The sequence below is a fragment of the Aquila chrysaetos genome, chromosome 4 (genome assembly GCF_900496995.4).
Source record: "Aquila chrysaetos chrysaetos chromosome 4, bAquChr1.4, whole genome shotgun sequence".
NCBI classification, from domain to species: Eukaryota; Metazoa; Chordata; class Aves; order Accipitriformes; family Accipitridae; genus Aquila; species Aquila chrysaetos.
The window spans coordinates 1,880,907-1,906,789 of NC_044007.1; the positions used below are offsets into that span (position 1 = coordinate 1,880,907).

At 46.5% G+C, this 25,883-nt stretch overlaps 1 protein-coding gene across 1 annotated transcript; it reads right to left on the bottom strand.

Annotated features, from left to right (window-relative positions):
* Positions 1-1,504: 1,504 nt before the first annotated feature.
* Positions 1,505-24,703, bottom strand: LOC115340817 (secreted Ly-6/uPAR-related protein 1-like). Its single transcript, XM_030012841.1, has 4 exons — positions 24,689-24,703; positions 8,298-8,593; positions 5,036-5,155; positions 1,505-3,746 (listed from the first exon to the last, which is right to left on the bottom strand). The coding sequence occupies exons 2-4, from the start codon at positions 8,347-8,349 to the stop codon at positions 3,535-3,537; spliced, it is 384 nt and encodes a 127-aa protein (XP_029868701.1). The 5' UTR covers positions 8,350-8,593; positions 24,689-24,703; the 3' UTR covers positions 1,505-3,534.
* Positions 24,704-25,883: the final 1,180 nt, after the last annotated feature.

Here is a 25,883-nt window from a genome sequence, read left to right on the forward strand (position 1 = left end):
TCATGCTGTTTGTGTAGCTTTGCTCGCCCACAGCACTAGCGATGCCTTTGTGGGAATCTTGCCCAAGTTAAAGCAGCATGAATGAACCTGGGTCCTGATCCAGCCCAAGCCAAGGCTGGTTGTGCACTGTGTTTCCAGAGGAGGAACTATCCATTGAAATATCCACTTCACCTTCAAGACTCATGGAAGCTGAAAGTTTAGTCTCTGCCATGCTTTAATTTCTAGATGGACGAAAGCATTTGCAGATTCGCAACTGAAAGCAGGTGATGCAGATCAGGACTGCACATCCGTAGGGCTGCACATCTGTAGGGTGGCTGCACATCTGTAGGGCTGCCCCACATTTGCGGAAGGGCTGGAAGGTGATGGAAAAGGCAACTTCTTGGCCAGATAGAGCATAAGGAGATAAAGTCTCTGGACGTGCACAGAATGACTTCTGGGAAGAACAAGCCCCCGGGGGGGCAGGTAAAATCCTCCAACACAGCAACAGCAGCGCTGGATGCCGCTTGCTGTGAAGCCTCATCTTGCAGGGCCGAGAGGCTGCAAGTCTTTTTATGGCCCTTTGGAGACACATCTTTCTCTGTTCTATTTTATTCAGCCTATATTTAAACTTCTCCCTCCGTATGTCCACTCGACCCAGTGACGCAAAAGTCTGCCAACTCCTTTGAATCCCCTGGCAGTGTCCTGCATTTGCTGGGGCAGTAGTGCTTGTTGGGTTTAACTCCTAGGGACCAAATAGCAAGAAGAAATAAAAGCAATAGCTTAAGCAGCAGCAAATCAAACTTTGCAAGGGCTGCCGGTGACGACAGTTCAGCCTGTGGCTTACAGCTAACACTGTGTGAACAGATGAATATTAACGCAAAAGGACATTTTTTACACCTGACACTCTGGGTGAAGGGCTTTTCACCTCACCTAATCTAGGAACATATTACAAGTGCTTTGAAGCTAAACCCTGCCTTTGGCTCTGTTTCGGCTAAGGTAGAAGCTCGCTGCTCTGCTGATGGAGCCACGTTAACCGGCAAGCCCCAGGTGCCAGGAGACCTGCAGCGCAGTGTGATACAGGATGCTCGCAGCCAGAACCAGTGACGCAAGGAGGGCAGTGGGTCCCACCTGCAGCATCCCTGCAGCGCAGAGGGGACCCCGGAGAGTTGCTCCCAGCAGCCTGCTTGCCTTGCTGTGCTGAGCTCAGCCGCTTTCTCTTTGCCTGCTGCAAGAGAAGCTGCACCAACAACCCCTCCCTGGTCTCTCTGTGCATGCCCCAGATGAGCCTCCTGTAATGTTGGACGGTACGTTACCCTTCTCCCCCTCCTCTTCTAATGGGGATAGCCTTAAATCTAGCTCTTCGAAGGAGTATTTTTGCATTCCCTTGCTTGTCCCCTTCTGTAGCTTTTCCCTTCTCTGTCACAGGGCAGCTGGGGAGTTGCAGAAAACCAGCCAGAGACATGTCCTCCCTGCAACCTGTGCTGCCCCACGCTCCCTTCCTGGGTGAAGGCTGAGCACACAAGAAAGATGCTGCAGGCTGAAAACTGGAAGATCCAACTTTATTTGCCAGATTCTCACCCAGAAGGGAACCCTCACCCTCCCAGTCCCTCTGTATCCAGACCCTGCCCCATCTGCGTGTGCAATAGATGGAGGAAAGTTCAGCCCATATTAGCACAGCACAGGACCCTGCAGCCAGCATGGAAAAGCCACCGGGGACAATGTCTTACTCCAGAGCTTGAATCCGGAATAGAAAAGTGGATCTGATCTAAGGATGGCAGTGATGGTGGTTTGCTTCTGGCCTGACACATCAGACTGTTTTTGAAGCAGGGAAACAGAGAACAGACGAGTAGGAAGCAGAAGCTGGTGCTCTGTGTCTGCAAGGGTGGGTGTAATATCAGAATTTGAGTAACTCCCAATCCTTATACTCTCAATGGCATTTTCCCTCCACAGACCTCAGCACTGCAAGGGTGTTTCAGGGAAACTGTAAGTATTTTAGTGAAGCACAGAGCATTTCACTTCCAGAACAAAAGGGCTCATCATCCTCCGGAGCCCCAGGCTTGCACAGGACCCTCTGCCAAGGAACACAATGCCTTGTCAAAGTTTTCTTGCAAATGGTACTGAGACAGACCTTGAGAAACAATTTCCTCTGTGCAATGAAAAAAACAGGCCCTCTGCTTATTCCTTTGGTTTCCTGGCTGATGCCTTATGGAAACAGAGTGGAAAATGGAAAAAAGATGGAGAAAAAATAGACTTTGCCGCGGGGGAGGTTGCAGGGATGGCATGAACACACAAGGATGGTGCAGGGGATATACCCATGCTCCACTCTGCCATTGCTCTGGCAGGTTGCCTCCTGCTCCCCTGGACGAGCCCCGGCAATAGGAACAGAGCAAACGGCAAATTCCCCAGCTCTTCCCGACCAGAGAGGTCTGCGAGCTGGGCACGCCTGGCTCATTTGTATCTGCTTCCACTCCATCTGGTTTTACAGCAGACAGGGCATCAAAATCAATCTTACAGCTGCTGCAAGGGAGAATGGAGCAAATCCCCAGCTGGGACACAGTAGTGCTGTTAACCGGTGTGAGTAAAGCCGTTGGCATTTCCCAGAGCTGAGGATCTGGGATAATCATTACTTTTCCTTTCCTGCAGTCCCTGCTGTGAAGGGATGGAGGAGGGCAGAGTAACAGAAGTTGCTTGAAATGCTCTGTAAATCATCTGGGAAGGGAAATTCAGGAGCTCTGACCGCAACCCGAGCTCAGGCAAAGGGCTGCTGAGGGTTTTGGCTAACCAAACTCCCAAATTTGCTTTTGCAGGTCTAACTTGCCCTGGCCTGTTAGTCCAGGGCATGTTTTGAGCTTTACAGAAATACATCCCATCTCAACACAAGAAGACTGAGCCCTTCTGAGCTCATTCCATAGCTTATTCTAGACAGAATTAAGTGACAGCTCTCTGCAGTTGCAAGCCACACTCTGCTGAGCAGGTAGTAAGTGGGAACAAATATCCACCTGCTGCTCCGACTCAGGAGATGGCACCAAAAGTGGAAAGAAAATAAGCCAAGCTCCTGTTGGAGTGTTGCAGGATTTTTTGGGGGGTTGTGCATAGGGATTTATTGGAGGCACACAGGCACAGGTTGTGTGGGAGCTTGGGGAAACCTGGGAAAAAAAGCACTGTCCATGTCCAGTGTGTGTACAGCCCCTGCTCTTGCTGAGGATGATGCCAGAACGCCAGCCTTCACGGCACTGCCCGGTCCCTCCTGCTGTACAGAGCCGCAGTGCTTCATCCACTACTGCTCCCCACAGAGGAAAAGGGAAGATGTGGGTCCTGAGGACCAGAAGCAGCTGAAGGTGAGGAACATCTGCTTAGCAGCTGGAAACTGGAAATTTGAGGGTTTTAGGTCCAGGTGCCCAAACTCTTGGCTTGAATCCGCTTGAATCCACAGCATTGAAGGTGGGTGAAGCCACACATCAGCGAAGGTTATTCCCAAGGCATCTAAGTGTTCATGAGACAGCTTGGCAGAGAGGTGCGGGGGATGTTTTGGCTGGAGCACGGGCAATTGCGATGTTACAGAGCGCACTGGAGGAGCGTGCCAAAAACCATGGCCATGAGACCCAGCGCTGCAGAGCTGCTTCCCACCCCATTGCTGCTCTTGGTGTCATCGGTGCAGAGGTCGGTGTAGCAGCATGACTTGGGTCTCGTTGCCCCTATCCCGTTATAGGCGAGGCATTCCTCCTCACAGCTTCTGGTGACGGTGATGTTGCCGAAAAAGGGATAACCTGAAACAGGCAGATGGGAGAGGGGGAGAAGGATAAGAGAGAGAAAGAAATCACAAAGGAAGGTGCAGACAGCTGGCATTGAGAAACACTGACTTTGTGTAATGGAGGGGAATTAAAAGTAAAGTGATCATAGGTAAATAAAGGCAAGTAAGGTGTTGACCATCTCTAATCCATGGGTGCCTGTAATCCAGACTGTTCTTTGTAGGAACAGGTCTGCCAGTTCTCCCTGCTGAGTCCCTCTCTCCCTCCTGCTCCTTCCAAATTTATTATAGCATGGACAAGGAACACAAGTCCCTGTCTATTTTGTTCAGGTGAGTTGCTCCTGCAACGGCTCTGCACAGAAGTTGGCAGTGCCAAGAAGCGCTGGTGTAACGCTGGCATGGTCATTGGTGAGACAGTTGGTGTTAGGTGAAAGCATCTACAAACAAGGAGAGAGCCCCTGGGTTTCTGCGGTATGTTTGCAGACATCTACAGGTTCAGGGTCCACAAGGGCATAGGGGTAGGAAAGGCAAAACAGAGTAAGCAGAGTGAGTCCTGTATAATTCACTACGGGGCTCTGAATCTGATGATTTCTCTCCTTCCCTCTCTAAAGTTGGATAACTCCACTTGGATTCTTACAGAGAAGTTAAAAGATAATCCAAGCTGGAACTGGGAGGGCGAGAGGGAAGCATGGCCAGCAGGTCAAGGGAGGTGATTCTGCCTCTCTGCTCTGCTCTCGTGAGACCCCACCTGGAGTACTGCGTCCAGCTCTGGGGTTCTCAGTAGAAGAAAGACATGGACCTGTTGGAGCGGGTCCAGAGGAGGCCCACAAAGATGATCAGAGGGCCGGAGCACCTTTCCTATGAGAACAGGCTGAGAGAATTGGGGTTGTTCAGCCTAGAGAAGAGAAGGCTCCAGGGAGACCTTATAGCAGCCTTCCAGTATCTAAAGGGCCCCTACAGGAAAGATGGGGAGGGACTCTTTATTGGGGAGTGTAGGGATAGGATGAGGGGTAATGGTTTTAAACCAAAAGAAGGTAGATTTAGATTAGGTATTAGGAAGAAATTCTTTACTGTGAGGGTGGTGAGGCACTGGACCAGGTTGCCCAGAGAGGCTGTGGCTGCCCCATCCCTGTAAGTGTTCAAGGCCAGGTTGGATGGGGCTTTGAGCAACCTGGTCTAGTGGAAGGTGTCCCTGCCCATGGCAGGGGGGCTGGAACTGGATGATCTTTATGGTCCCTTCCAACCCAACCCATTCTGTAATTCTACAATCTCCCCTTGCGAGCACTCCAATCAAGAAATGAAACTTACCCGAGTCTACGGAGTGCAACGTTGTGGTGCACACAGTGGCTTTCGGGGGGCACAGGGTGGCTGTTCTGCACTGAGCAATGTCCGTCGGTTCCTTGCACGTGTAGCATCGTAAGGACTGGGCTGCAGAGGGAAACAGAATGGGTCTGAGGTGGTCGCAGCAGCGAAGACAGACAGCAAATCTGCAGGTTCTCTGTTCTGGGGTGGGGACTACGTGCTGGTCAGTGCTTCATCCCCCCCCAGACCAAGATGCAGTGGTCCCAGAAACTAAGCACATCTGGAGGGAAAGGGAAAGCTTGGATATGGCAAGGGGGAAAGACCAAAGCCCAGCACCAAAGGACAAGGCTGGTGTTGCGGGAGTTGAGCGTGATCACTACCTTGGGGGCTCAGCAGCCCAAAAAGAGCAGGGATCTAGAAGGATCTATTGCTTGAGCAGCTGTGATAGGATCTTTGCATCCTCTCTAAGAAATGCTGTAACACAGAGCAAAATAGCTCCTTCCGTTGAGAGCAGCATTCACCAGCACTGAAAGACTGGCAGTTCCCCCATCCCTCCACCCACAGTGGCAGCTTCTTTGTGCTTGTTTAGAGGGATTTCTGCAGAACTTTGTAAGTGAGAGCAGAATTTAAATTTCAGAGCTGTATCAGAGATCCTAAGGGCTCGATGTGGCCTGAAAAATACTTTCATCAGGGGCTACTGCTGCTTTTTAAAGGAGATGATGCTATAGAGCTCTTGCTGGCTGCCTGCCAAAAGAGGGACATCTTTATATATGCAAGCATTGATCACAGCAGTTGCTCAAAATTCTCAGTATGAGACCCGTCCATCCGCAGTCGGCAGATACCCAGTGTGCATATTTTTTGGAGTCGTGCTGCTGTGGCCTGATGACAGAAACCAGCCTGGTTTGATATTTTCTATCCTACCTGCCTTCTAGCAACACGGCAGCTGAAGAACCACCCAAATGTGTCCACTGCCATCTATTGGCAAAATTGCAGAGAGACGATGTTTTCTTGTTCTAGTTCTGCAGCATCTGTTGTTAAGAGAGAAACCTCTGGGACTTTGTGATAAGGATAAACATTTTTGAAGGCAGCTGTTTGAACACCTGACTCTAGAAAGAATTTTCAGGGCATCTACTTCTTTCAGCACCTCCTTTGGAAAATTCAGCTGTGCAATAGAACCTACACGATGCAAAAACCTTCTTTGTCCTCTTTGCAGGGGTAGGAAGGACTTTTTAATGTGAGCAGTGTTGGTGTTCTCATGGCCATATCCTTTGTAAATAGGTGCGCTGGAGCCGTCCCTGTTTACCCGAGCTGAGGACCTTGGTAGAACCTTTCCAAATGACCCATGAGAGGTTGTTTTATATTTTAACATGTAGTGCCCACTGAGAGAGAACACACAACATTGTCAACCTGACAAGCATAGGGATGTTTGTGAGTGTGTAGGGCTGGCTAATGGATGGCTGGATGGAGCAGTGCTGGCTTAAAGCATCCGAGAAACTGATCTGCAACCTTTGGGTTGAGCTGGTTTCCAAACCTTACCATTTTCATGGGTGAGCAGGGCAGTGCCATGGCCTCTGAGGGAGTTACTTGCAGTTAAAAGCACATTTAAGGAAGAAAATCCTCAGCCCCCTTATCTTTCACTGACTCTGGGTGGGCCACTCAGAGGACATTGATTTTGTAAGAAGGTTGCAGTGGAAAAGGAAAGCCCAAAACCATAAGGACCAGAACAGAAGAACTGAACATAGAGGAGAGTGCTGTGTCCTGATCTGAGGCCAATAATTCACCATTCATCACTGTCCAACAGTACCTTCTACCCCTTGATATCAAATGCCTGGAAGACAAATGGTCACAGACATATTCCTCAGCTGCAAGAGCTGTGCCTAGACCAGTTGCCTCCCACTGGATCATCCCAGAAATTCCATTTCTGCCTCCTTCTCAGTTATAAAGCAAACAGTGGTGATGTGTCTCTGTTTCCATAAAGCACTCTGAGACCTTTGGGTAGAAATCTGCTCTGTCAGTTCCTCAGCAAACCCATTAAATCCAGGACAGGCCTAGACCCAGAAGGAGGAAAAGAAACTCCTGTGAAACTTCTTGAAAGAAAGAAGGGAAAAAAAAGAAAAACAACAGGTACTGAAACGTAAAAAATTGCAGTAGCTGTATAGAAGTAACTGCCTCTGTCCTGGTTCAGTCCTGTGGTGGGTTTGACCCACACCATGTCCTTCAGCCAGCAGTTGGGTTTGCTTTAGAGACAGGTAGAAAGAGTAATGAGGGTAGGGGGAATTAAAAAAAGCAAAGCAGCCTGAAGAAGAGACCCAAAACACTTCCTTGCATAAAGAATTGCAAGATGTATGCCTTTCAACCTTCTTGCACTTGCAACCCTTTGAATGATCTCCACGTAGCCATGCCTTCAGATAGAGGTGTTCAACTTCTGCCCAGGCTGCCTTTCCTCTGAGATCTTTCAGAGTCCCGTGAAAGCAGTGTGAGGATCTCTGGGGCCCATGGGCTGTAGGTTAAAACCCACTGGGTTGGTGTCACCCCAAGGATGACTCTGTTCCAGGCCAAGGATGTATTTGCAGTGGGTCACAAATAGATGGAGTAAGAACACAGCAATGACCAGACCCTGCTACCAGCTTGCCCAAGACCCATACCCATCAGAGACCAAGCCTAAACAAACCCAGAAGAATTGCATATCTCCACCTATATCCTAATCTCTAGAAATTAGTGAAAACCCTAGAGCTGGCGGTTTAATGAACTTTTCCAAAATCCTTGGAGTTATTTCTCATATCCTCACCCATATCTATACTGAAGCCTCACCCTCTGGTTTTCAGAGCTTCCAGCAGCCAGCTGGGAGGTTTTAAGGATGGCAGGAGCTCAGGATGAACATACCCCATCCCATCCCTGAGGGGATAAGCTGGCAGCTTAAGAGCTTGTACTGCCCTGTGCCATGTGACTGTCATTCACACCTTAGTCTTATAAAGCAACGTGTTGGTCCCCTCCATCCCAGGGTACGGTATGAGCAGGCTTGGGTGACAGTCAACCACATATGCATCCGAATGATGTGCATTGCTCTCTGTCAAGCGTCACATCTCTCCCCGCCGGGCATGCATATCCCTTTTCCCCATTCACCCTCTCCACTGACCTTCTTAAATACATAAGGGTGTTATTTCCCCTACCTGGAGATTACCAGATCTTTCTCTATTGATGCCTTTCCCCTCCCCTCCCAGGCATTTCCCAGGGGGTCCCCGGGGTGTCAGGAATGCAGTGGTCTTACCCAACTCCACGAATGCCAGGCCAAGCAGGAGCCCAACCAGAAGTGTCTTCATGCTGAGAGCAGATCCGTGCAGCCGGGGCAGTAAAGGAGAGCTGCTCCCAGGGAGCTTTATATGTTTTCCCACCCTCCACCTCTTGTTGATCCTGTGGGCGGATTCCCTCGGCGTGATCAGGGGAGAACTCAGCTCCAGTCTGGATTGGGATTTGTAGAGAAACAAGTTCCCCAAGGAGGTGACGTCACCGCAACGAGCAGACTCCTGTCATACATCGTCTCTTCTTCAGGTTTATGTCCTGGGGCTGGTGCCATGGAAAAGGAAAAACACATCTTGCACTGCAAGGGGTGGCCCCACGCCAGTGCTTGGATGGGGAATGTGACAAGATATGTTTGTTCCTTCAAGTCTGGCTCCGCGAGCCAAGAACTGGGTTGTGTCATGTGTGTTGCATTGGGCAACAACAGTCAAGATGCAAGCGGCAGCGGGCTGGGCTTCCACACACGCTGGCTCAGCCTCACCAAAACCTGTGCCACGTTCTCATGCCTACTGCTCCCTGGGCTGGCAAGCGGGAAGCTGGCGTGGCTGGGTTTACCCAAAACATGTCTATTTTCCCAAATCCAGTGCAAAAGCAAGCCTGGTTTCTGGCTCCCAGGGGCTTAGTTATTAACCGAGCCCTGGTGCTGAGCTGCTGGGCATTGGAGTCACTGAAAGGTCAGTGGAGGTGAGCATGGGAGATGGTGTTTCCAAGTCTGGAATTTGGATATGTCATTTTATTTCAAGTCCTGGGTCATGCGGGCAGAGCAGGGCACTGTGCCTTCTTCTGTAAAACTGCCAACTATTTACCTAATTTTATTCTGAAGCTGGGAAATAAACCCAATGTGGAGGAATGATTCAATTTTCCCACTGCAGTACCTTCCTGATAGAAAATTTCACTTTATGCATTTCAAGGCAACCCTTTCAAACATAATAATTTCTTTTGAATTTATACAGTATTTGTGGAAACAGCTTAAAAAACCTGCAGTTAGGGAGAAATGCTTTGCTCCTCCCTTTTGACTGAGCCAATGCCATTTTATATTTCAGAGGAAAAATTGATAGACTTTCTGTTGTTTTTGTTGTGATCCAGGGTGGAAAACCCCAGCATTATGCAATTTCCCTTAAAACAGCTGAATAAGCCAAAGAAGGAAAGTTCGTGAGTCACTGTGAGGCACTCAGAGACTTCAGAGATGGAGACAAAGTGAGTGCGCAAGCTGATTTAATGACTGGGGGTCATTAATGTCACAGGCTAGTTGTGGCGATCCACATGGGCATTGCTACCATTCCCAGCAGCCTATCCTTTTTCTCCCAGTTTGAGAATGAGGATTTTTGGGAAGTGCTGCTCCCTAAACGGTTCTCAGTAACTCGAGAAGCATTGCTAATGAAAATTTCCACAGTCATGGATGACACAAAGCTGATCGAGCTGGGGTGGCGGAATCAGTACTGTGCCGTGGGAAAGGGAGGGAAAGATGTGCACCCTAATGCTCTCTTAGCTGTGAGAGTGAAAACTATAATTTATCTTTATATTATCTTGCTGCGCTGTCAGAGCAGCAGATATACCTCTCTGAGTATACAGGAAAAACTCAGCTCTGTGAAAGCCACCAGACCTGGTTACATCCAGATCCTTTCTTGTAACTGGGCAGTTCAAGGCACATTTGAGCAATATCTTAATTAACACCCATGAAACTGGAAAAGATCCAGTGCTTTAAGCATTCAAGGTGGTTATGCCTCAATAGCTAAGCATGGCGGGGTTGGCACTCCGGCGTTCACAACACTAAAACGTCGCTTGACAGATCGTGTATAGCTTGCTGAAATGGAGATGTCCACACAGGCATGTTTTAATGGTCTGCCTGTGCTTGAAAGGCATTGCATACTGAGAAATCCTTGGAATATATCAGTGTGGTTGAAGGACTAGTGATATAAATAGGAAACTAAATGAGTCTGTCCAGCTTGGTGGAGACTGTCCATCACCGGTCATGGGATGCATCAGCACGGTAGGATTGTTTGCCTCTGGCCAGTGCAAAGCCACTTAACTCTGTCTAATAGCTTGAAAAGGATTGAGATCTGGCCGTAAGGCAAGGCATCGGGAAACCACGGGAGCTGGGGCTGTTAAAGCTCCTGCAGACTGGCTGAGTGTGCGAGAGTGCCAGACTTCAGGGAGAGAGAAGTTGGGAGCGTGCCAGTAAAATTGTGGAGGAAAGGGAAGGCCTACAGGTATTAGTTGATCTAACGATAACTAGGAGCCTCTGGTGAGATGGAGCCCTGAAAACAAAGAAAAACACAAGCAAACACAGGTGATGTCAAGTTGTGTGTTGGGGTCTAAGGGAGGCTGTTAGCAGGGTGATTATGGAAGTGCTAGCACCCTGGCATGAAGCCCTGGTGGCTTCTCACCTGGAATTTCATTGCCCCTATCAAGAAAAAATGGGGTCCTGATGGAAAAAAAAAAAAAAAAAAAGTAGATGGAAACTGATGGGAAGACTGGGAGAACAGGATTCACCTGAAAAGATGACACTGGAAAACACTGGCCCCTTTTAGCTTAGCAGAGCAGAGGTTGAGTGGAGATATGATTTTTTCCCCAGAAATACATTGCAGGCATTGAAAACAGAGCTACAGAAAGAAAAGCTCTGTAAGCTAAAACATCACACTGGACTAGAGCTAAGACCAGCGTGACTTAAATGGGACTGGCAATCAGAGGTAGGGTCTTAAACACTAGGAAAAGTTGTGTTCTTTCTAAAAACAAAGGCAGGGTAGAAATCCCAGCTGCTTTGAGATGGAGCTTGATAAATATGTGAAGGAAGTGGTTTGATATAGCAGTTAGGACAGCCTTAGACAGCTTGTAGGGCTCAGGAGGACCTAAATTCCCATCTGTCTTTGTCGGTGGTGGAATAAACCCTGAGCAAGGTTTTGAGCACTGACTGACAGGAGCCATAAGGGACTTCAGTTGAAATGTCACTTCAGGTCTGAAGATCTGAGAATATAAATGAGGCGTGGTGTGTAGGGAGGAAGACTTGTGTGCCAAAAGCCTCTCTGAATTTTCAGTGGTATCAATCCAAAACCACTACCAGCCTGTCCCTGTGAGACTGTCCTTATTTATAAGGTAATCTGGGTAGATATAATCCTCCTCTGCTTATCAAGGAAAGGCAGATGATGTAAATTCAGTGTTCAGAGGCAAGGCGGCGATGTGCTTTATAACTATCTGATCTAACTTCTGTTATAGTTAATTCCTGTTTAAATTAAAAAGGAACCGAATTTTGTAGAGATGTCCTGTGACAGAAGTGTACGGCAAGCTTTCATAAGCTGTTCCAGTGGTCGGTTACCAGCCATGTGTAAAATTACCCTTGTGTAAAATATTTCTACTCTGATTTATGCAGCTGCTACAGCCAGTGGCTCTCGTTACACCCCTCTACTAAACTTAATTGCTCACTGCTGCAATTTTACTTTCCCCATGAAGACACGTTTTGTCTAGGATATCCCTTTGATAGACTTTGGTGGGCTCTTTGACTCCTTCTCCGGAAGGTCTGTCCTCCAGGGCTTTAACCCTTCCAGTGGTCGTTCTCTGAACCAACTCTGATTTACCACCTTCTCCCCTGCATTGCCCAACCCAGAACTAGATGTTGTCTTACAGCAACAGCCACTCCAGTCCCAGGTGTAAGCGGAACGGATCCTTCTGTCATGAGATGATTATCAACCAACCATATTTGTCACTGTGGCCATGGCACTGTAGCCATGACATCCATCTACCAGATGTCAACGTCTTTTCTGGGAGCTGCTTTGCAGGATGGAGTCTGCTATCAGGTTTGCAGATACCATGGTGATAGCTGGGGTATAGGAAAATAGAGACTACTGATCAGTGTATTGAGCCAACTTGAGTTCAGCTCCTGTGGTTCAGGGAGGGTAGATTTTTGCTGGGACCATTTGGATGACTGTGCCTGTGGGATCTACCATCTTCATCTGTGACTCACTAGCGGGAAATCATGCTGTCTGTACCCATGGCTGCAGTGATGCTTGATGATGTGTTCAGCTAATCGAAGCTTCCACCTCTCTCGGGTGTGCGCTAATAACAAGACTGTAGGCTTGTTCGGGTGGAGTTGCTCTCCACCCTCCTGACGAAACTGCCACTGGGCAGAAAGGAATGCAGGTTTCATCTGGAGAAGGGTGAAAGTGTAAGCATGGCTCGGTGAGCACCCTTCCCCTAGGAGTTCCTTAGGTCTTTCTTCCAGGGGCTGTTTGATACAAAACACACGTGTCTCTACATAGAGGGTATCAGAGAGAAATCCAGAGTCCCAGCACTGACTCAGTTAATCTGTAAAGAGCTCTTACCCCTTTCTTCCCATGCCTGTGCTTCACTTTGGTGGTTTGCACACCCTGTCTGAGATGGGAGATTGAACCTCTCCAAGCAGAGAAAGAAATTGTATTCACATCTCTCAAATTCTGGCTTAAGCACACTAACCTCTAGCCTAAAAAGCAGGTGTACTTCTGCTGATGGGAGGAAAACCCCCTCACCTGCTGTATTTTTAGAAAAATAAGTGAGTTCTGCTCAGTGCTCTGAGAGAAAAAAGGGGAGTCCAGGGACTCTGGACTGGCGTACACTTCTGTCACAGGACATCTCTACAAAATTCGGTTTCTTTTTAATTTAAACAGGAATTAACTGTAACAGAAGTTAGATCAGATAGTTATAAAGCACATCGCCGCCTTGCCTCTGAACACTGAATTTACATCATCTGCCTTTCCTTGATAAGCAGAGGAGGATTATATCTACCCAGATTACCTTATAAATAAGGACAGTCTCACAGGGACAGGCTGGTAGTGGTTTTGGATTCCCCTTTTTGTCCTGGTCATAGCTGCTGCAAACTCTATGTGAAAGCCTTTGCGTTATGATCCCTAAGTGCATGCTCTAGCATGTAAGAGAATCTTGTGATCATGTGATTTTCCATCTGAAAGTTGGATGATTTACAGCCAAGGCTGAAGGGTGCTGGGAATATTCATGGGGGCTGCTGTTGGTTGAGGGTCTCCGATGTCTTGGTCCACACTTTGATCAGCTGATGGCACTGTCAATCTCTGAGCAACCTTCTGTAGTAGTGCAGGAGTGGACAATATGCAAAGACTGGCCAGTTACAGGGCCTGGTACCTCCCTCCCCTTAGTAGGGAGAATTTATCTCTTTATCAGCTAGGCTTTGGTTATGCAGAGGACAGGAGAAAGCGAATGGAGTTCTCCCCATTAACTTAAGATATCACTTACCCTTGTCAAAACCAGGGACTGTAACTGAGTCTGCGACTGAGCATTGAAGTGATTGACATCGCGTTGTCACCCCTTCAATATCATCAGCAGTGCCACTGACTGGTGGGACTGAGAGCTCTATCAGGAAGCCTGTGCCTTGCACTGCTGCTTCATGTCCCATGTTGGCAGCAATGTCTATCACCAGATATAGACCTAGATGCCTTACCATGAACTAATCTAAATAGTAAGCCTTGCTAAATAATAAAAATAGCTTATGGTGCATGTTGCCATGGGTGTCCAGCACAATAAAAAGAATAGTAACACAAAGAAGCTAGTCCCTGTCATTGAGATCTATGTGGCCAGGGCCAAAAGTTGTGGCAGCACCAATTAATAGAAAATGCGGAAGACAATAACCTTCAAAAATTTGCACAGTCACAAACAGATTGAAGCAGGACACAAAATCCCGAGTGGGAGTCATCTGACTTAAGTACAGCCTTTCTTCTGTAACATAGATGTCTCCCGGGTGAATCACCATACGTCTTTCTTTTTGCAGTCAGGCAGACACATGCACAATCCATCAGAACTGCTTTAGACAAAAGCCTCATCATAAAATGAATGGCACTGTGGATTACATGTTTCCCTTCACTGACTTTGAAAGGCACCTTTCAAAGGTAAGGACTAGGTCACCTGGAGGCCTTTCCATAATAAATGTGTGTATTTTGTCATAGAATCATAGAATCATAGAACGGTTTGGTTTGGAAGGGAACTTAAAGATCATCTAGTTCCAACCCCCCTGCCATGGGCAAGGACAGCTTCCACTAGATCAGATTGCTCAAAGCCCCATCCAACCTGGCCTTGAACACTTTCAGGGATGGGGCATCCACAACCTCTCTGGGAAACCTGGTCCAGTGTCTCACCACCCTCATAGTGAAGAACTTCTTCCTTATATCTAATCTAAATCTACTCTCCTTCAGTTTAAAGCCGTTACCCCTTGCCCTATCACTACCTGCCACTGTAAAAAGTCCCTCTCCAGCTTTCTTGTAGGCCCCCTTTAGGTACTGGAAGGCTGCTGTAAGGTCTCCCTGGAGCCTTCTCCTCTCCAGGCTGAACAACCTCAACTGTCTCAGTCTGTCTTCATAGGAAAGGTACTCCAACCCACTAATCATCTTGGTGGCCCTTCACTGGACTCGCTCCAACAGGTCCATGTCCTTCTTACGTTGGGGCCCTGAGCTGAATGCAGTACTGCAGGTGGGGTCTCATAAGAGCAGAGTAGAGGGGGAAAATCGCCTCCCTTGACCTGCATCTTTTGATGCAGCCCAGGATACAGTTGGCTTTCTGGTCTGCAAGTGCACATTGCCCGGTCATGTTGAGCTTCTCGTCAACCAACACCTCCAAGTCCTTCTCCTCAGGGTTGCTTTCAATCCATTCTCCACCCAGCCTGTATTTGTGCTTGGGATTGTAGCGTTGCTACATATCAAGGTGCCGCAATTAGATCACTGGTCGGCCCGGACCAGGGAAGAGACAGATAACACACACGGTGTGAGTGTCAACTTCCTCTTTTATTGTGCAGTTAATTCCTTTTATAACTAACAACGGTAGGTGGGATTACTGATACGTCATAGGGAGGTGACGACTAGCCTTCTACCTTTCCGTGACATCGCGAGATCTTCCGAACACTGTACCCTACAGGGATTGCCCTGACCCATGTGCAGGACCTTGCACTTAGCCTTGTTGAACTTCATGAGGTTCACACGGGCCCACCTCTCCAGCCTGTCAAGGTCCCTCTAGATGACATCCCTTCCCTCCAGTGTGTCAACTGCACCACACAGCTTGGTGTTGTTGGCAAACTTGCTGAAGGTGCACTCAATCCCACTGCCTGTGTCACCAACAAAGATGTTAAACAGTGCCGGTCCCAATACCGACCCCTGAGGAATGCCACTTATTGCTGGTCTCCACTTGGACATCGAGCTGTTGACCGCAACTCTTTGAGTGTGACCATCCAGCCAATTCCTTATCCACTGAGTGGTCCATCTGTCAAATCCATGTCTCTCCAATTTAGAGACAAGGATGTTGTGTGGGACAGTGTCAAACACTTTGCACAAGTCCAGGCAGATGATGTTTGTTGCTCTTCTTTTATCCACCAACACTGTAACCCCATTGTGGAAGGCCACCAAATTTGTCAGGCATGATTTGCCCTTAGTGAAGCCATGTTGGCTATCACCAATCACCTCCTTATTTTCCATGTGCCCTAGCACAGTTTCCAGGAGGATCAGCTCCATGATCTTGCCAAGCAGTGGTGAGACTGAGTGACCTGCAGTACCCCGTGTATTCCTTTTTCCCCTTTTTAAAAATGAGGGTTATGTTTCCCCTTTTCCAGTCAGCGGGAACTTCTCTGAACTGCCATGACTTCTCAGATATAATGGATAGTGGCTTAGCCACTTCATCCGCCAGTTCCCTCAGGACCTAAGTATGCATCTTATCAGGTCCCATGGACTTGTGCACCTTCAGGTTCCTTAGATGGTCTCAAACCCGACCTTCTCCTACAGTGGGCAGTTCTTCATTCTTCCAGTCCCTGCTTTTGCCTTTTGCATGTTGGGCAGTGTGACTGAGGCACTTGCTGGTGAAGACTGAGGAGAAAAAGTCATTGAGTACCTCAATCTTCTCCATGTCCCAGGTAACCAGGTCTCCCGTTTCCTTCTGGAGAGGGCCCACATTTTCCCTGGTCTTCCTTTGTCACCGATGTACCTATGGAAGCTTTTCTTGTTGCCCCTGATGTCCCTGGCCAGATTTAATTCAATCAGGGCTTTGGCTTTCCTAACCTGATCCCTGGCTGCTCAGACAATTTCTCTGTATTCTTCCCAGGCTACCTGTCCTTACTTTCACCCTCTCTAGGCTTCCTTTTTGAGTTTGAGTTTGTCCAGGAGCTCCTTGTTCATTCATCCAGGTCTCCTGGCTTTTTTGCCTGACTTCCTCTTTATTGGGCTGCATCGCTCCTGAGCTTGGAGGAGGTGATCCTTGAATATTAACCAGCTTCCTTGGGCACCTCTTCCCTCCAGGGCTTTATCCTATGGTATCCTACCAAGCAGATCCCTGAAGAGGCCAAAGTCTGATCTCCTGAAGTCCAGGGTAGTGAGCTTGCTGTGCACCCTGCTTGATGCCCTAAGGATCTTGAACTCCACCATTTCATGGTCAGTGCAGGTGCATCCCACTCCAGTGTATTTTGGCTTGGAAGGTACAAGATCAAATGTCCCCACAAAACATAACTATTTCTGACAAGGAGCTGAGTGGCCAGTAGAAGAGGAAAACATATCCATTTCTGGCACTTACCTTAGGAATGGGTTTTAAAAGGACATGGAGAAGAAGGTCTCAGAAAAGCAGGTCATTCCAGATGTCTTTGAGATTGTGCTCAGGATGTTGACAGGACACTACAATGGCTCAGACACTTCTGTTGGACTGCAGTTTTTTTGGAGGCTGCTGCCCTCAAAGTATCTTCAGATGTTGAGAACAGATCAACCTCTGAGGACGTGGCTGGGTATGAATATCGTTAGATCATCAACAAGGACTCTAGTTTGTGGGACTGTGAGATTATTTTGCAGGTAAAGCAGTAATAATAACTCATGTCATGGTGATGGAAAGATTCCACTGGCCTCTTTCTATCTACATTCTCAGCGTTGCTGATGGGGTGGAGCTGCACTAGGTAAATGACCGAGGGAAGAAGCTTGCTCTGAACTCTGGTGGGGAAGCTTCTGTGTAGGCTCAGGCTACAGGTGTGGAAATGGTGCTTTGCTTTCCCAAGCACTAGAAAGATTTGCTTGTTAGCAAACACATTTTCTTTCATGTCACATTATGTTAAGGACTTCTGGCTATGGTCCCAGCGTATGTCTTCCTTTTGCCTAACATCAGGACATTGCTCAGTTGAACTGAATGCATGGTTGTCTATAATCCTGTTGGATATCTGTTGGATATTTTTCTGAGGAGGCTACTTCCATGGCTAGTTTGGAAGAAAAAGGAGTTGCTAAAGACAAAAGTACAGGGGCATTTTGAAGCTACTACTGCATGAATAACAGTGACTGAATGTGGTTACAGAATAAGTTGGATGGGACATCAACAAGACTTCTTTGCCAAGGAGAACAGCGAGCAATTAAAAACTACTCATGGGCTACCCGCAGTTCACACCCTGGAATGTAGTAAACTTGCAGCATAATAAATCTGTTGTGATTTTAATAATAAAGGATCAACCATTAAAAATCTGCCCACTTGGTCATGAGTAAGGCTGGGGATGCTCCTGGAGATGTAGGATGAGAATGGCTCTGATCCATGGTTTCCATTCTTCTCAGTAATTAATATTCTCCACCCTCCCCTCATGCCGCATGAGGAGTGCTTACCTTTGGTACGTGCCTGCAAATGGCAGCTGAAAAGGACAATGTTTCCCAAATGGGTCTTTGTCATGAATCTCTTTTTTGCCATCCCTGCTTTTGAGTCAGTGTCTCAAATGAGAGGACATTCTTGCTCAAATTGAAGAAAGAAATGCCATCCAAATACAGAACTGTGCTAATTCTTCCCAGCTGGACCAAGCTCCTTCTTCATTTGTTCATGTGTCCAACTGAAATGACCACAGCCAATGCTCTCTGCATTTGCCTTCCCTAGGTGTATTTCTTCTGGGTATCTTATATGTTTCTAGAGCTCAGCTGCCTGCCCAGAGTTTAGCTGTTTGGATTAATTTTGATCTAATCCGGCTTCAGCTCCATTTAGCCGCCTACAGCACAGACTAATTGACTCTACTCTTCCTCCCCCATATCTCCCCTCCTTATAGAGATGTTTTTTGAGATGGCATACTCTGATGGCTGGGCTTAGGACTCTGACACACTTGGAACAATATTGTCCCCTGATTCAGCTGAGTTTTGGATTGATTCAGTTTAAGATAAACAGATACCAAAGATAAATGTTGATATATGGTGGCTAGAGAAAGGGTAAGTGAACTGTGAGTTCAAGGATGTGCATGCAAGGCATGAAGCTTGTGGTTCCCTGAAAGCAAAGATTCGGGAACCTGTCTGGAATTTTTTTCCCTAACAAAGAGGAAAAGTGGAGAAAAAAACATCTACAGAAAAATAACTGTGGCCTAAAATGGGTGAATAACCATTTCAAAGATTATACTAGGAATGAGAGGGAAGCCTAAAAGAATGGAAGCAAAAACCAAGCAGCAGACAAAATTACATGACTGTGATTAAGAAATATATAAAGTAAAAGTTTGCAATAGTCAAAATGACTTAGATCTCAGGAAAGACATTAAACATTAAAATTATTCAGCCCTTGTATTGAGAGACAAAAGAAAGTAGTGAATATGTGATAGATGAAAACTGAATATTAAATTTAACCACTTACTTATTCAATATAGAAAGTGCTTTTGACTTTGGGGCTGAAGACAGCATGGAGACAGGTGCCCAGAAGTAGAAATAACCACATCTGAGGTGGAATAAAAAATTTTAATGTATTAAAGTTGGGACAAAACCGGACAGGATATTTTCCATCCTGGAACTCTTAGAGAACTGGCATACAGAACAACAGGTCCAGGTTCACTCCCAGGTATTGTTCATAAATTGTTCAAGATCAAGACAGCATTGTGTGGTCAGAATTTACCACCTAAATTAAAGAGAGGACAGGTAAAAGTCATTTGTCTGATCTCGATAGCATGCCAGGATTAAAAACAATTTTTGAAGGAGAGAATAATGAAAAACATGAAAAGGCTTAAAAAACAAGATGATGATCTTCCTTGATTTCACATTAATAAAGTCTGATTTTCAAGAGTTCAGCAAAGTAATAAAACAATATAATAATTGGAAGTGGAAGGGTTGAAAGTTTTTTAAAATGTTGGGAGGGGGATATGGGCCTGGGGGAGGTCAGTAGTGCAGTTCCTCAGGAACAGGTCTTGCAGTACTCTTTAATATTTTCTGTAAAGACCTTGAAAGATGCTAAGTAGGATGGTGTTAATGAAATTTACTGATGATACAAACTCGGGAAGCATCAGCAGTGCCGGGAAGGATCAGGATGTCGTAAACAACCAGGTAGCTTGGATGCAAGTCATATACTAATAAGATCATATACTGTAATAAGTAACTTATACGGTAAACTAAGAGGTCACCTGTAAATCACTGGAGAGATGAAAGACATGAGAGTATTGGTTGATCACAGGCTGAATATATGTCAGACATCTGATGAAGTGTGAAGAAAGCTGTCATGATTGGGGGCTGTGTCAGTGAGGACAGTGCAGGGCTGAGGTCATCGTGCAAGGCACCAATAAGACCACATTTGCAACACTGGGTGCATTTCTCACCACCTGTGCCCAAAGGAGATGAAGTCCCATACAAAAGCTAATATGGAGATGAGAATGTACAGTATATCAGGCTAAAAGAGCTGGGATTTCTTAGCAGAAGGAGAAAAGATTCCCACAAATGGATATACTCAACAGCAGGCAACTTGGAAGGGAAGATCTGTCTGAGATAAGAAAGGTAGTGGCACTGGACACATAGGTGGGATCTGGCCATGAAACAAATCAAGACTAGAAATTAGAAATGTGTGCCCAAGCAATGAATTAGTCTTCTACTAACAGCTGGGGAAAAGAACAAAGAGCTAGATTTTAAGATGGAGTTTGATCAGAGTATGATCTATTGATCAATGTATTGTCAAGATGATGTGTTTGGTACGGCACGGAAATAACTTCAGTAATCCAGGACTATCTCTTTCGTTTCTTAAGTTGCTTTTAGAGTTGCGTTGCTTTGTGCTGTCAGAGGATGTGGTCACTGCTTCTTTTATTCTCAGGGGAGAGATGGGTGGTCCACTCAGCACAAACTGGCTCCAGATCACAGAAAAGCTGAACTAGGCATGTCCTTCACTTCTCCATGTAAATGTACCAAGTTCAGTTAGCCTCGGAGCTGCTCAAGGCTGGAGCAACCCTACATGTGCATGTGACCAGCAAATTGGCATGGAGACACAGAAGCAAAGGCTGGTTTGGACTAAATATGAGAAGGGTTCTTGCCAGGCACTTGAGCGGAAGGGCTCTATGCCTTTCCCAGCAGTAGCCTTCCAGACAAAGCATTAGTCTCCTCAGCCTTCAACACCCATCTACTCAGTGAGCCTAATGGTACTGCCCTGTCATACAAGGATGTTGGGTAGATGCATCATTTGGGATTCTAGGTGTGCAAATAACCCCCATAGCTAGGAATAAGAGTTCATGGACAGGAAGAGTGCTCAGCTCTGCGCACAGATGAAACAAGCTTTTCCATATACCAAGGCTTAATTTTTCTGTGCCAGTGCCCTGGCAATCTGTGTTTGGGTAACTCCAAGGGTTTGGGGTATGTGCAGTGGTAGAAGTGGGTGATGAAGGAAGAAGTGACCAGGCAGCATCTCTGGTGGTCTGGAGGAGAGCTAGGTAGTTTTTAAAGTTATTCTACATGTGAGCAAGATGAGAGTAATTCGTACTTAATTTCTTCTGAAAGCACTGATAAGTCTAATGTCAAATCTGTCTAGGTACTGTTGAAGAGATGTGACTAGGATAATAAAGATGACATAAGTGAAACATTCACTTGGTTGTGATGTGTGGGGTCTGTTTTGGGACAGCAGCGTTATTCCTGAACTCTCTGTTTGCCTTAGTATCCTGTTAAAGATACTGATGGAGTAGATGAGACCCTTCTCCTCTTAGGCTCTTCTTGGACGGACAGTCCCATTATGTGAGGTAGACCAGCACACCCCCTTCACCAACCATCTTCAGAGAGCATTCACATGGTCACGTTGCCTCCTACATCCTTGATTGTCTTCAGGATGGTGTCTGCTTCTTATCACACCATTCAATAGGAAAGAGGTAGCTGTATGTTCTATTTTAGCCTGAGGACTTTGGACTTGTTTATGTCAACATCTTAATCCTGAAATCAGAAACATGGACGCAAATGTTTCGATATAATTTCTGTGATGCAAAGGTGTCCAGTGTTTTTTATTTCATGGTGAATCACCAGGGTGGTGATGGCAGGGAATTTACCTTGAGGTATCCACACAGTGTTGTAGATTTGCTTCCTGTGTATTTCTGTTCCACCCTTTGCATTTTGGGATTCTTTACGGAAAGCATGGTGAAGTATGTGCAGGGAAATAGCCAGCTGTTCTAGAGAGGATAGAATAGAATAGAATAGAATAGAATAGAATAGAATAGAATAATTTCAGTTGGAAAGGATCTACAACAATCATCTAGTCCAACTGCCTGACCAGTTCAGGGCTGACCAAAGTTTAAAGCATGTTGTTAAGGGCATTGTCCAAACATTGAAACGCATGGGACATTGACCACCTCTCTAGGAAGCCTGTTCCAGTGTTTGGCCACCCTCTCGGTAAAGAAATGCTTCCTAATGTCCAGTCTAAACCTCCCCTGGTGCAGCTTCGAACCATTCCCATACATCCTATTGCTGGATCCCAGGGAGAAGAGCTCAGCACCTCCCTCTCCCCTTCCCCTCCTCAGAAAACTGTAGAGAGCAATGAGGTTGCCCCTCAGCCTCCTTTTCTCCCAACTAGACAAACCCAAAGTCCTCAGCTGCTCCTCACAGGACATGCCTTCCAGCCCTGTCACCAGCTTTGTTGCCCTCCTCTGGATGCATTCAAGGACTTTAACGTCCTTCTTAAATTGTGGGTCCCAGAACTGCACACAATATTCAAGGTGAGGCTGCACCAACGCTGAATACAGCAGGATAATCCCCTCTTTTGACCTTCTGGTTATACTGTGTTTGGTGCACCCCAGGGTGCAGGTTGCCCTCTTGGCTGCCAGGTCACACTGCTGACTCCCATTGAGCCTGCTGTCGACCAGCACCCCCAGATCCCCTTCTGCAGGGCTGCTCTCCAGCCACTCCTCTCCCAATTTATACTTGTGCCCAGCATTACTCTATCCTAGGCGCAGAACGAGACATTTGGACTTGTTAAAATTCATCCCATTAATCATTAATTCCATTCTGTTCCACATCTGGGGAATAAACATCCATCCCAGACTCCAGGTTCTCTGTTTCTGTTCTTTGCATCTTTTTTGCTCTCTACAAAAAGGTCTCTGGGGATGAGAGATTTATCCAGAACATGGTTATTGGAAAACAAGGGGAAACAGTGTCATCTGTGGTTGCCCGCAGCCTCCCTCGTCACAACAGTCATATAACTTTGGAAGACTACTTTTAAAGGTAAGCAAGCTGCTCCAGCCTGAATGTTAACTATGCCTGCTGAGCAAGGAGAATACAAATGTGCAGCTCTGGATCTGAGGACCTTGCATGGACAAGCAACAGCGATGACCATTTTGTAGACCTTGACTGGGGTTGAGGTAGTGACTGGCTGAAGGCACTTTACCAAGAGTTTGGACAGATCTAGGCTGGGAGGGAACAGTTCAGCCTGAGAACTCCTGGGTCCATTTGGAAGGGGGGTTTCCTTCATCAGAATACTGATCACCTAGCAGCTGCTATTAATTAATGACAAACTAGTTATCTTATGCAGCTTGGTGCTGTAGCAATAGAGATTTACATCAACTGTTGGGTCAGACTAACCATCCTCCCTCCATGGCTGTTTCTATCTCCTGCCCCAGAAATCCCACAGTTTAATGATAACATCATGCCACCTTTCACACACACCTCTTCAGTCTCTGCAAACATCCTCTTCTTCAGTCTTTTGCTGCAGATTTCAACAGCAAGAGATGTTGCTTATTGCTTAAAACTGCTATTGCAGAGTAGCTAAAAAATTAAAGATGCTGAGGACCAACCTCTGGCACTGAAGCTGACTAAGAAGGAATGGTCTTTCCTGCCAAAACAGACTGGTTGCATCCAAGCTGCCGCCTGGGAATGGTCATTGTCTTGTGTCAACTCCTCTGTCATCCCCAGGAATTGTTTGGAAGATCCTTGGGCCTAACCCATGTTGGTGACTGTAGGGATGACTAACCTCCCATGCTTGGAAGTGTCCACTGGCCTGGTTTGATTTACTAACATAACTGTAACCTCTGGGCCTGGAACTTGCTCGTTCCATCCCTGGAAGGTTAGAAAAGTAGTAAGTTGTATTTTGGGTTCCATGATTTTGAAGAAAATACTTTTCTCATCCTTTTGTCACCCTACATTTCTGAGGGATATGTGGGTATATCCAACCTCCAGTGCTTGTTAAGCAGGATCCTAGCAGGTAGTATAATGGGTTGCATGGTGACTTGCTGTTGGGCTTGATTTACCCCTAAATGGGCCTCTGAATACATACAATAATGTTAAAAGAGCATCACAGAGGGACGATATTTTGGTGGAGGCCCAGGTAATAACTACATTTGAATTTCTTCTGGCAATCCAAGCATCAGTGAATTTTGACTCTTATGGATACAGATGTCAGTGATAAAAGCCCTGCAAGAACTTACGTTTTTTCTTAGCATAGACTTAACATCTTCTTATTAAGCTCTATGCAGTAATGAGACTGCAGAGGTTTCTATGGTAGCGAGACAAGATTTCCTGGCGTAGCTGTTCTGCCCTGTGATTAACCTTCCATCAGAAGCTACTTGTGTGCTCTCCAGTAAAGTCTCAGTCCTCAGTAAATATGTATCTATGTGAATGAAACCTTCTTTTGATTCTTAACCTCTTTTCCTTCAACTGTCACACTGTATAAATACATACATGTGCCCTTTCTGCCCACCTGAATGTCGCCAAGAACTTTTGAACCAGTGAGCCATCCTGTCTGTACAAGAGGCCACACAGCGACCTCAGCTCTCATACATGTTAAGGGAAGTGGCAGATGAGACTGGCCTCCAGAAACAAATCTGTACAGAACCAGGCCATGGAAGCAGTTGTTGAAATGGTGTGGTTGGAACGAGGATGAAATACGAGGGAAGTAGGAGCAGGGCACAGTCTATCTAAGGGAAGACAGTTGGTTTGGTTGCAGTGCCCCAGTGCTTGTGATGGATACAGGCATTGCGTGGACCAGGAAGGAGGAGGAGATAAGAGGGATAAGGAATATTTTTGTTGTTGTCCTCAGATGCCATTTTGAGTGTAGGGAGGGAATGACAGTAAGACGCAGAAAAAAGTCTCTGTTTTTTGTTGCCTTTAATGCCAATACCTGGTGCCAGCCAGCAAAACTAATGTTGTACCTCTCATGCCCACACATGCTCACCCTTACCTGCAGGTGTGCTGCTTGCAGCCTCCGTATTCACAGATGCCAAGGATGGCAATGAGGTTTCTCTGCTGGCTTCTTTGGGCTCCTGTCAGGCTCTTGACTCGGGCCTTCACAACTTCCCCAGACTTTGGGACAGCAGCTCTTTCTACATTAGCAAGATGAGTAAGGGTTGTCCTCAGACTTCCAGAGTGGGGAATTAGGGACAATTTTCCATTCACCCTGTGAGTGCCCCTGCTCTTTGAGATGAATAGCCTTTGTTTGCTGGGTATTTCTTCATGCCAGGATTGTTCTCTCTTATTGTCTTTGTGTCAAATGCCAGCTCTTCAGATCATCACTTCTTGAATAGATTCAAGGTTGAGGAGCAGCTCATGTAGCACTTCTGACGTGGACATGCTTGTAACTGGCTTCAGACTCCTTGCTTCCCATGGAAGCTTTGGAAGACATCACATCGACAGATCTCCATGGCAAAGGCAAATGCTTCTTTTCTTGATCCTTCTGGGGCGAGGATGGGGAGAAGAGGGTAGAGCTGCTACATTTGAAGAGTACCTGGTAGCAGAGCATTTGCTTCAAAAGCAGCAAAGAAGAGAAATTAATTGCATGGGATTATGAAGGGCAGGGAAACATCTGCTTTTGATAGTACATGGGTGTGAGAACTGTTGTGAAACGCTCTGCCATTTTACCACAAAGCAATTGGAGCCAGTCCAGAAGCAGTGACTGCACAGGAGCACTACACTCTTGGCAAAGGATTGCCATTGTCTGCCTCTATGGGATGCAAGAGAAAGAGCAGAGAGGGTTGTTTTCTTAATTGTTTTCTTTTAAATGTTCCCATTTAAACTTTGAATAGTCAAATTCTTATGCCAAGTCTAACCTTCCTTTATTTTTCTAAAGCTCATTTCACATGTAGAGGAACAGAATAGGTCAGATGTATTCAAATTATCACATCTCAACTGACTATTTGAAACTTTAGCCACACCTTCCTCTCTTTTTAATTACTACAGTTGAATAGGTGTCAAAAAAAACCTAGTCTCTGCCCAAACATCAGTATTTTAAGCAGGATGAATGTCTTTTTCGTCACTACAGAAACAGTGGATGTTACAGACAGAGATTACATCATTTTCTCTTCAATTTGTCTGCGAGAGCAAACAGACGTGTTACCCTTGCTATATTGCAGAAAGCAAGTTTAAATGATGCAGCTGAA